The sequence below is a fragment of the Triticum aestivum genome, chromosome 7A, assembly GCF_018294505.1.
Source record: "Triticum aestivum cultivar Chinese Spring chromosome 7A, IWGSC CS RefSeq v2.1, whole genome shotgun sequence".
Taxonomy (NCBI): domain Eukaryota; kingdom Viridiplantae; phylum Streptophyta; class Magnoliopsida; order Poales; family Poaceae; genus Triticum; species Triticum aestivum.
Genome location: NC_057812.1, coordinates 675,354,928 through 675,365,566, shown reverse-complemented (window position 1 = coordinate 675,365,566; position 10,639 = coordinate 675,354,928). Strand labels below are relative to the sequence as shown.

At 45.3% G+C, this 10,639-nt stretch overlaps 3 protein-coding genes and 1 pseudogene across 17 annotated transcripts; 2 read left to right on the top strand and 2 right to left on the bottom strand.

Moving 5' to 3' along the window:
• Positions 1–95: 95 nt before the first annotated feature.
• On the bottom strand, positions 96–9,311 carry LOC123149194 (replication protein A 32 kDa subunit B; the record flags this gene model as incomplete). 13 transcript variants are annotated; one of them, XM_044568755.1, is given in 8 exon segments in its annotated part: positions 96–110; positions 195–282; positions 382–595; positions 701–785; positions 875–982; positions 1,070–1,682; positions 5,808–5,858; positions 5,978–6,168. In XM_044568755.1, coding segments are annotated over 6 exon segments (603 nt in total), but the record flags the coding sequence as incomplete, so codon positions are not given.
• Positions 1,927–2,795, top strand: LOC123149195 (uncharacterized). Its single transcript, XM_044568769.1, has 2 exons — positions 1,927–2,171; positions 2,266–2,795. Exons 1-2 carry the CDS (start codon positions 2,052–2,054, stop codon positions 2,542–2,544), a joined length of 399 nt encoding a protein of 132 aa, XP_044424704.1. The 5' UTR covers positions 1,927–2,051; the 3' UTR covers positions 2,545–2,795.
• Positions 2,981–8,316, top strand: LOC123149192 (uncharacterized). 3 transcript variants are annotated; one of them, XM_044568751.1, is made up of 13 exons: positions 2,981–3,118; positions 4,087–4,884; positions 4,970–5,128; positions 5,229–5,348; positions 5,451–5,691; positions 5,793–6,338; positions 6,429–6,494; positions 6,581–6,908; positions 7,018–7,213; positions 7,301–7,393; positions 7,495–7,757; positions 7,847–7,922; positions 8,013–8,316. In XM_044568751.1, exons 2-13 carry the CDS (start codon positions 4,627–4,629, stop codon positions 8,136–8,138), a joined length of 2,472 nt encoding a protein of 823 aa, XP_044424686.1. In that variant the 5' UTR covers positions 2,981–3,118; positions 4,087–4,626; the 3' UTR covers positions 8,139–8,316. The 3 variants fall into 3 exon arrangements, with proteins under 3 accessions (XP_044424686.1, XP_044424688.1, XP_044424685.1); XM_044568753.1 differs by having other exon boundaries at positions 6,423–6,494; positions 7,513–7,757; XM_044568750.1 differs by having other exon boundaries at positions 6,423–6,494.
• Positions 9,312–10,023: 712 nt separating the features above from the next.
• On the bottom strand, positions 10,024–10,611 carry LOC123154612 (ethylene-responsive transcription factor 2-like; annotated as a pseudogene).
• Positions 10,612–10,639: the final 28 nt, after the last annotated feature.

The following is a 10,639-nucleotide window of genomic DNA, read 5'->3' as shown; positions in this document are numbered from 1 at the left end:
GAAAATATCTTCTCCTCAAAGCTGCAATCTTCTGGTATCTGGCTCGGAGCAATCTGATACCTTGGCATGACGGTTGATGCTGACGGGGTGGCAACGGAATTTTCCTGAAGCTTAATATACACAGTTTTTCAGATAGAGACGATGGAATAATAAGCAAGATGAAGTAGATAAAGTGATGGGTTAGCAACTCAAACCTTTAGTCTGCTCTGCTTAGAAATATTGATATGGGCCTTGATGCAGTAGATAAAGTGATGGGTTATATCATTGAAGTTCTTTACGGTCCTGGCATATAGAAATTGAAGACAATATGCAATCAAGCACACTGATAATGAAAAATTCATGCATTTTGGAAATTTGGAGACTAACAACTCGATCATTCACCTGACCATGTAGGCTTTGATTTGGAAAAATTGCTCCAAACTGGTAGCCCTCCCAACAACACGTACATACATGCCTTCGCTGTTTGTAAGAAGAAAATGAGTGAGAAGGTATGATGTGAACATAACTGCAATGGAATAACCGAAGGTGTTAATAATGAAAAATATGTGCTGACTTGAACGACCAAGCATCCTTGGAGTCTTGACGGCCATCAAACCTGGTGTCAACAAGGATGGTCAAATAATGTCTTTAATATTTGCACTCTAAAATCTGGTTACCCCACTAGGAGTATGTAAGCAACGTGTCTTGATTAATATCTTACCAGAAGTATACATTAACGGACCCAGTGCCATCATATAGGTCGAACGTGCAGTGATCCATGCTGAGTGATTTGTTTCTGACCATGCCTATCAGATCCACCTGAATTTAATTCAGAAATAGTTCATACGATTACATGATAATATATGACCCTAAATATGTGTGCGTGTGATCCTACCGATGACACTGGCATGCCGTCGATGATTAATGGATAGCGTTCAGTGTCCTCGAAGAAAGAATCAAGCAGCATCTTAATAGTTAGGGGCCTTAGAGACGATGGAGCGGTCTGTGGAGTTGAGGAGCAGAGATTATATAAGATATTAAACATTCTACTTTGAACACCACCACAAGATTAGATGCAACATGGGCTTACATTGATGGACGATGTACCAGATGAGTTGGGGCGCGGATCCATAATTACTTGGCCGGTGAACAGCTCAGGGGTAGAGTTGGCTCGATTTGCCATGACAAAGATGAAGCTGTGAGGGTGGAGGGGCACGCCACCTTATACTAATGCCCATGCGCAGCGTACTAGTACCCGCGCGGCGCGGCCCAGTACGGCCAAGGCATGGCGATGTGCACATCAGTCAATAGTCACAGAGCTAAGACACATGGTGCGGCCAGAAGGGTGGCCAAGGGAGGCATCTACCGGGGGAGGAGGCACCTATCCACCTCTCATGCATGGATGGAATCCAATGTCAACACAATGGGAGCAGGCACGTGGCTAATATATGCTACTGTAGGCCACATGTGGATACCAGGGAGCCAAGTGGGCACGGGAACAGATTTTAAAGAACTTTCTTGTTGCCAGCCGCAGAACTTAACAAAATTTAAAGAACTTTTTTGTCAGCGGCCACATAACTTAACACTGTTATTTAGAGCCTTCACTACGAGACTTGAGTGTTATTGACTCATCATCGGCCACACTGATTATGAATGATCCGATTAACCTGTTATATTTGACGCTGACATTTTGCTAGCTTCCCCTGCGATGCAAAGCACACCCGTGAGCTCCATCCGAAGTGAGAGATTCAGGCCAGAAGCACATGCAGGAATCACTCCCTCCCGGAGTGCCAGTACAGCACGCGCATAAAGCAGGGACTGGACATGCACTGCTGGCGAAGTGGCATGAACAGTGCAATGCAGCCTGACAGATAAATGACTACACAGTTGGCTCCTGCGCGTGTTAGGAGCAGGAGTAATGGGAAAGTTAATGTACAGTTACACAAGGTTCTCTACAAAAAGGGGTGTGAGCTCCATGGGAAAGACAACACTTGACAACGAACTCGCAGCAATTTTGTAGAGAACCTGCTTCCACCCATAATCCATTCTCCTAGTGCACGGGAAGCAGTGGGATGGCCAGCGTGCAGACCTTCCACAGGTTGCACTGTGCGTGTGGCAGGCAATGCGCAAGGCGCAATGGATCCTCGGTGGCTAGGCGCGACAAGTTCTATCTGAACTGTGTCAATTACAATGTGAGCTTTTGGTAAATACAGTCCCCATCTATGCACATATCGACCCTTTTTCTCTAATACCATTTCCTCTGTCCATTGTATCATGTGTGTGCAGGTACAAGGTGCCAGGTTTTGCGAAGTGTACCTCTGGGAGGATGACCTCGACAGGTACACGAACCAGCGTTACCAATCTGCTGTTGATCTTGCCAACTACCACAAGACTCGTCACGAGAGGTACGAGGAGAAGCTGAACAAGGTTTATGAAGAGCTCAAGGAGGCATATGCTGAGATAAGGAAGCTCAAGAGGACGAACAAGGCACTCCAGATGGCTTTAGTGGCTACTGCACCAGTGGCTGCAATCGTAGCGATCACGTCTGCATGGGTGGCTAAGTGAGACGGATGTCATTGACCTAGAGATTTGGTGGCCCATACACCATCTATTTGTATCTTAGTGCTTTTTAAGTGTCCACTTGTTAGGAGCTTGGAAGTTTTGTTTCCTACTAAAAGCTCAGTGCCTGATGTAGTGTATCAAGCAGTGGTAGCAGTTGTCAGTCGGCAATTTATATATCACTGTACTATTTCATTTCAGAATGGATTAGTAAGCATTATCCACGTGTTTGAAAAAAAAATCCTAATAATTCAGTATTGAGAGAGTTGAGGTGGCATAAGACGCGCTGAGATGATAGTTATCGTCCTTGTGTACTGCATCCGGAAGTAACAAAAGTATCTTGCAAATCTTTACTATGCCAGCCTAAAACAACTGTTCTCTCTCCAGCAGCTATGGGCCAGCCCACCAGGCAGCAACGTGGTAAAAGCTGTGGGTGAGTGCTGGGGGCAAGGGCCAAGGTCTTTGTTTCGTTCCCCTCCACACCGACAGCCTCCTGGACAGAGAGCAAGAGCAGCTACTCATCTCTGTTCGAGCGCAGGTCCAAGAACTATAGCAAGTTGGGGATAAAGATTTGCAAAAGGTATGACCCAGGCTCCTTGTTCTCCCCCTCGATAAAGAACGCAGATCCACCTGCTATGCATGTTAGCCCCCGCTCATGAGAGAAGAAATTGTTCTGAGCTTGTTATAACGATTTGGTTTACACCCCAAGTTTGGGTGGAACCAGCTCGCTGTTCTTCGCAGTTCGTACTAGCTAGATTATTTGGAAATGCATGAATCTATGTTTACTGTTTCCCCACCTAATAGTGTTTCAGTTAGGGCATCAGAGTCTGAACCTACCTTTTTACATTACTTTTTACCATCCAAACTAAGACATTCCGAGGTGTTTTATGGGAGTTATTTCATGAAGGGGCGTTTAAATGTGCATCAAACTTCAATTTCCCACCTACCAGCTAGTCGTTCTTTGCAGTTCATCCTAGCTGGATCCTTTTGAAACGCATGAATTTATGGAAGCTGATTCCCCACCTACTAGTGCATCAGTTAGGGCAGCAGAGTCTGTATCTATGTTTATCCGTTACTTTTTGCTACCCAAACTAAGGTGGTCCAGGGTGTTTCTGCGGGTTATTTCAATAAGGGTCGTTTAGTTGTGCATGGATCTTCAATTCCCGATGGCTACACTCCTGATACGTAAACCAGCCCCATTTAACAGTTCATAGTACATGCTCGTACAACTAGCGCTAATTTGCTTCAGGCATAGCTGTTGGGGAATAACATTGGGGTCATAATTTCTAAAGTGTGATAGAGTAAGGTGCTCATGCAATTCAAACTTAAACCAACATTTTGAATATGAATTGAACCGCCACTTACCATTGTTGACCATCAAGGATATACAAACCAGGGTAAATGAGTTGTTCATGAAACATGATTATGCATTTGTTATTACATTCAGATGTTTTGGCCTGCATTAAACTTTAGGGTCTGTGGCATCATGCAATTACATTCATTTTGCAGAGTTATGAATCAATTCTCATGCTTATATTTTCGCTACAGCTCATGGCATCAGACTCGTCAGGATCAATGTACCAAGAATCGAATGAAGATGACTTAGATGCATTTGATGCGTACCCAACTACTGAAGCGGGTCCAATAGATGATGAATCCGAGTCTGACGGTTGCGGAAAGGGAAAAAAAGGGGGGAACATGTGCGATAAACTCCAGGGGCAGCGTGAAGAGGTTTAAGAAGCTGAATGATGTTTTGTCAGAGGAGAAAAAAAGGCTTGTTGAGGAGATGAAATTAGGTGGTCTAATGCATCTGCCGAAAATTACCAGGACCAATAGGCACCAGCAAATGTGGGTTCTCAGCAAGGTTGATGAAAAAGCTTCAGCAATAATTGTGGATGGTAGAAGGGACACTCCATTTGATGACAAAGACGTTGAGAGGGTTCTAGGTGTGCCCGGAGAGGGAGCAACTATAAACAATAATCCAGCACCCCATGTATTATCTTCAGTTAGGCAAACACTAGGGATAAGCAGCAGTGAAACAAGGATCTCAGTGATTGAGGAAATCGTGAAGAAGGAATATGTAGGGCAATGACCAAGGCAGAATCTGATGCTTTCAAGGTTGCCTATGTTGTATGTGCAGTTACATATGTTCTCGCGCCACCGTTGAAGCACAACTACTTCCTGACAGAATACTGGGGAGGTCTGCACACCCCTGATCTCATACACATGTACAACTGGGGTAAGTATGTCCGGGAGGAAGTGCTTCTATCAGCTGGGAGGGTCAAGTCAGAGCTCCTTGGGGGCAAAGTTAAATCAAACATCTCTGGTTGCACTTTCTTCATTCAGGTATGGGTAAACTAAGCTGGTTTGAGTCTTGTGCATACGAAGATGCATATGTGATGACTAATATTGTAGATAAATAATGCCATAGGTGTTCTATCTGGACAATCTTGATCTTGAGGACGAGAACCTACCACACGACGTCTTCCCAAGATTCAAGGTCTATGATCAGAAAAAGATTAACATGGTTATTGAAAAGGACACAAGCGCAGGAAAGAACGCAGATATTGTTATATACGGACTACTTCTGGTACAGTCCTAAACGTTGACCCTACTCATTTTGGTTGTTTTTCAGATGTTATCTTTGCATTATGTTTGCGACTAACTTGCAGTGAATATTTGTTGTTCAGCCGAGGCTGGCGCACACAGTGTGCTATAGCAGGAACAGAGCTTCAATGTCCTTCATTGGCAAGATTGCTGATATCGGAGACGGGTCAAGCAGATATCAAAGAGCACCGATGATCGAGGAGGTACTAAAGTTATCGCAATATACATATTGACCTACGTGCTAGTGTGTTCAGAATGCTGCATGATGTACATTCAGTGCTGATTTCCGTTTTGTGTAATATCAGATTGTTACTATACTTGTGGAAAAAGTGGGCCAATATTCATCTAGATGCCGAGCAGCGTTGCAAGCGGCGTCTAAGAAAGGGGCCAAGATAAACAAAAAGCACGCGGATGGGTGGGATGGTGTTGTGAGGGAGACTGACATTTTCATTGAAGAAGAGACCTCTAAGATGCTCGCAGATATTGATGAAATATCAGAAACTGTAAGGCAGAACAACAAAAGGCCAAGGGAACAAGACTACCAAGGTAAACGAGTTATGCTATGAATATGACCAAAATTAAATGGACCAGGACTTGATGAATCATATGTTGTGCTTGTAATTGATACCTTTGTATTGACGATACAGGTGATGATGTCTCACCTGAAGAGTCCGGAGAAGAGTCGCCATTTTCACCACGTTCGGCCATTTGTCCTGTGAATACAGATAAACGGAATGTAGATGATGGTAATCCTATCCATAGGTCAAATGACAGTCAACGGGGTGGTTCCCCGAAAAGAGCAAGGGTCGAAGAGACAGAGGAGGATCCTGACCCGGCGATTAAGAATCTGGAAGGACTGGTCGCGGCAGCAGACCAAGACAATGAAGTAACAAATGACACTGTGGTGCATGAACAAATGCCAATCCAGGCCAAAGCAGCAGATGGTAGGCAATGGGTATATGGCCCTAATGCAGCGCTTAACACAGAGGTTCCCTCATATGACCTCGGAATAGACAATGCTGGGCCAGTCCTATCACCGGGAAGGGAATTGTCAGTTGTGGCTAAAACTCAACAACCGTTCCACATTCAGCATCACACTGCCCAGGCCGGTCCAAGCAGATTCAAAATAGATTTCACAGGTTTTAGGAGCAAAGACCTGATGGATGATTTCAGTAGAGCGGTGACACCAGAAGGTAAATTGATTTTGTCCCATGGGATGTACCATACTTCGCCAGTCATCTTTCAATATTCCTGTACCTAACATGCTTTGTCAATAGTTGCAGGTACGAGCTCCGTGCCATCAGCTAACACAACACCTGTATCAACATATGGGAAAAATGAACTCCAAGGTGATAGAACATGTAATGAATAACACTAACACACTGTGTGATGCTGTATTTGGATCATGCTGATGTTGGGAAAATGTGCATTGCAGGCTCAGGGCTTGACATAATATGCACTCCTATGCACAGGGCGATAGAGCCGAATAAGGCGGCGAGAACAACACTTGTTAGCCTGAACAGGGAGATCGCGGCACAAGAGTTGGACGTACGTGAGGAGATGGAGGAGGCAGCAATCAACCTGAACGTTCCACAGACACAAGATGGCCTCAGTACACAGCCACAACGAAAAAGAACAGTTAAGCCAGGCAAGGCTGCACGGTCCCCTTTTGTTCTGGGGTACGATCCTCCCCTAAGAGCACCAGCTAATGTTGAAAAGGTCTTCAAGATGTTTATGAAGGAGCCCGCATCTGCAAGGAAAGAGTATGTACTATTTATGCGGCATCCAACAATATTTCCATAGATTTCAATCTTTTTCTGGGGTGCTTGTCACAAGCGATTCTCACATTATCGTGTGTTTTTACATTTGCAGCAATTGGGTTATAAGCACTCAGCCAAAATACATCGAGCTCTCTGCCGAGCGAATCAGGACGAACCTTTCGGAAGGGGGTGTGATAGATAATGATTTGATGACAATAGCAGTTAGAAGATATCAGCAGATTGACTACACTTTTGCATTGGATAAAGATGAAGGGTGCTGGCGACATTGGCTCGAGCCAGACTTTGTGGTGAGGACCGCATTTTATGCTTAAGTAATATGTATTTTTGATATGATCAAGCAGCTCTGCCTAATGATTCGTTGTTTGATTTGACAGAACCATGTGAGCAGAGGAGACGTGATTGTGAGGTATGTGCAGGACATGTTTATTGGGGAACATATCAAGTATGACGTGCACAGATGCACTGAGGTAATTCTGTCTAGATTTTTCATGCCTAGATATCATGCCTAGATTTTTCTATATATAGGACGGGTATTTTGATGCACATACATGTTTGATTTATTCTCTAGTTCTTACTCAACGTCAAGTTCAACTTCACATGGTCGACCTACATTTGGGATTTTGTAAAGAGGAGGATAATCGTTCTTGACCCAACAATTAACAACGGAGACGAGTCTGACAAAGTCATCCAGAGTAGGCACAGAAAGGTTGCAGACAATCTTCATGAAGCATTGCAAAGGTGCATTCAAGCATTTTTTCAAGGTTGGGCTCCTGACATGACGAGATGGAATACAGTGTTCCCGAAAGGGATAAACGTTGGTCTATGCAGCGGGTAATGTCGACAACTCAAAACTAATCGCAATGATGTTGTGAGGGGGGGTCTTAAGCACATGTGTTTACATTTTATCCGACCTTTCGCAGGCCAGACAGCGGGGTATATGCACGGCACTATGGACGGAATTGGATGGGAAGCAAATTCAAGAGGGACCTGAACCCGGTTCGGACGAAGCTGTGACAATTGTTTTATTTTTATATTGCTGAAACACTGTGATTATGAACTGATAGTTCATGATTTGTTCCTATACAGCAACACGACGGGGTGCTCCATTCCAGGATGAACATACTGGTAGATGTGCTTGGACTGGAGGGGAACATTGGACACTTGCCTGAGAGATACAAGAAGTGCCTTGTTAGGAACAAGGAGGATGCGTGATGATTATTGCTCTAGCAAACTATCTGCGCTTGTTTGGTCGAGAATCGAAGCTGCAGTTTGAACTTTTATATGTATGGGACGTCCTAATCTGCAAGCTTTATGCTTTTGGGCAGTCAAGAAAACTGAATTTAGCGGACTGTAAGATTTAGTAAATTAAAGCTTTAACCATTTGGTGCAATCCGTTATGGCCTATAGGTGTTTGAAAAAACTATGCCCAAATTCACATCGTTGTGGATTTTATCCAGAACTCTGCATTTTAGACTGACGATAACAACATATTACAATGACTTTCCAACCCATCTATTACACGATTCTTCTCCTGCGGACCCAAAAACGGTTTCCACGGGTAGTGTGCGTATACTCCCCAATTTTTGAAAGTGTTTTCGCTTAAACAAATTAGTATATCAAGTTAAAAAAATTCGAGGCAGCGCTGCTGAACATTTGTACTAGAATCACATATGGGAAGTACATCATCTTAAGTGGCTCGTATACGAACTATAATGACAATCAGAAAGTGGTTTCCATGAAACTGAAGTAAAATAATCAATCACAAAAAGAGCAGTAAGTGGTGGTGTATAAGTAATTCCCCTGACCTTCATCTAGGGCGGGGCGACAGAAAACTGAATGAGACTGACGGCCTGTCGGACGCTCGCCGTTGACGCCAACCAGGTGGCCGCGTCCTCCGCCCCCGTTTTTTTAGCATAGCTCAGCAAAGAATTGGGGAATATGAGATGAATATAGTTCAGTATCGAGATGGATATTTCCGATCTGGTACGGGTTTGACGAGTTCTGTTGATTTGTTACCTATATGCTTTGCCGGATCGACTTGCCCCAGTTCGATCTGCCACACCGCCGTCGGCAGTGTCTCTGAATCGGCGCCACGGCGGTGGAGGAGCTGAGTGGCGGAGGAGATGGATAAAGGGGAGGAAAGCTGCGGAGGTGTGGGGGGAGGGAGGGGTACTGTGCGCTCTGCCCCGCTGAACTTTACTGTGTTTCTCAACAGAACTTTATGGCGAATATACGGAAAATGGCTTGGCTTGTACCGCGACGTAATTAACATCTGTGTTAAACAGCTACGGGTCATTAATTATCCGGCATCCTCTAACCTCAAACGTAACGTGTATTGTGGATAAACGAGCACGGGTATAGCACGTCGCTGCGCACGGGAAGAGACTAAAGAAAGTAGCCTAGCAGTACTAGTTGGCAGGAGAATCTATAGACAGCTGGCCCACAACCGATGCAATACATCTCCATATACGTACACCAAAACAATCACATGCTCGGGAATACGCTGCATGGCTGGGACAGCAGTGGGGCAGGTTGATTTGACTGCACCGGAGATGGACGGCAAGGATACGAGTTATGCGCGCAACTAGTTAGACAAAATCCGCGTCCTGGATGAATGCAAGTGTATTCAGGGAGATGCACCATGGTTTGATCTCCCTTGGCTTATGGGTGCATTAGCGAACATCTAATCATGTGGGAAAAGAAACAGAAGCTATAATAATCTAGTAATGAAAGAAGATAGGTACAGCTCCATGTGGTTCAGGTGGCAAGGAATTCAGATTCCTTAGCTTCAAATATCCATTGCCATCTCGCTACCTTAAAAGGATAAGAGCATCTCCAATAGATGGTCTAAATTTTGGCGGTCCAAAATCAGAGATGTAAAATTTGGACCATCAAAAAATGCGTTTTGAAGCTTCGAAAAAAGCTTAACTCCAACAGATAATCCAAATTGATGGTCCAAAAAAGCAACTCCAATAGATGGTCAAAAATGAAGATGCAAACGACATACTACTAGTCCATTCAACGTAGTTTAAACATCAAATTCAACATAATTTCATACATGAACTTCAACTACTACTTATTCAAACTACTAGATAAACTACTCCTCATCGTCGGAGTTGCGGAACTGCGCCCAGAACTCCTCCTTCGTCGGGTCGTCGCACCCCTCCTCCTCCTCGTCGTCCGAGAAGTCTGCCCAGTCATCCTCGGAAGAGGACTCGATGGGGATCACCATCGAGGGACCGGCCTCGTCCTCCTTCTTCGGCCCCTTCTTCTTCTGCTCCGCCTCACGCTTCTAGTAGTACTCCAGCTCGGCCTGGACGTACTCCGGATGCTCCCGAGCAAACCTCGCCATCGCCTCCTCGTCGGTCTCGCCAGCACTGACGACAACCGACGGCTTCTTCGTCTTCTTCTTCTTCGTCATGATCTTCTTCATGTTGATGCCCTGCGGCACAAGCATCTCCGCTTCCGCCCGACTCTCGATCTTTGGAAAGTTGAGGTGCGACCGAGGCCTCTCGGCACGCCACACCGCCACGTCGTAGGCACACGCGGCCTCGTGGGCGGAGGGGTACGTGTCGATCCACCAACGCCTTCCGGTGTCGGAGAACCCCACACCCCAGTTACCGAAGGGCTTCTGCCTCACGCCAAAGAAGCCCGACTTGCCCTTCGGCGTCTTCTTCGGCGCCATCGGAGAGCGGCGGCGGCGTGCGGCCGGG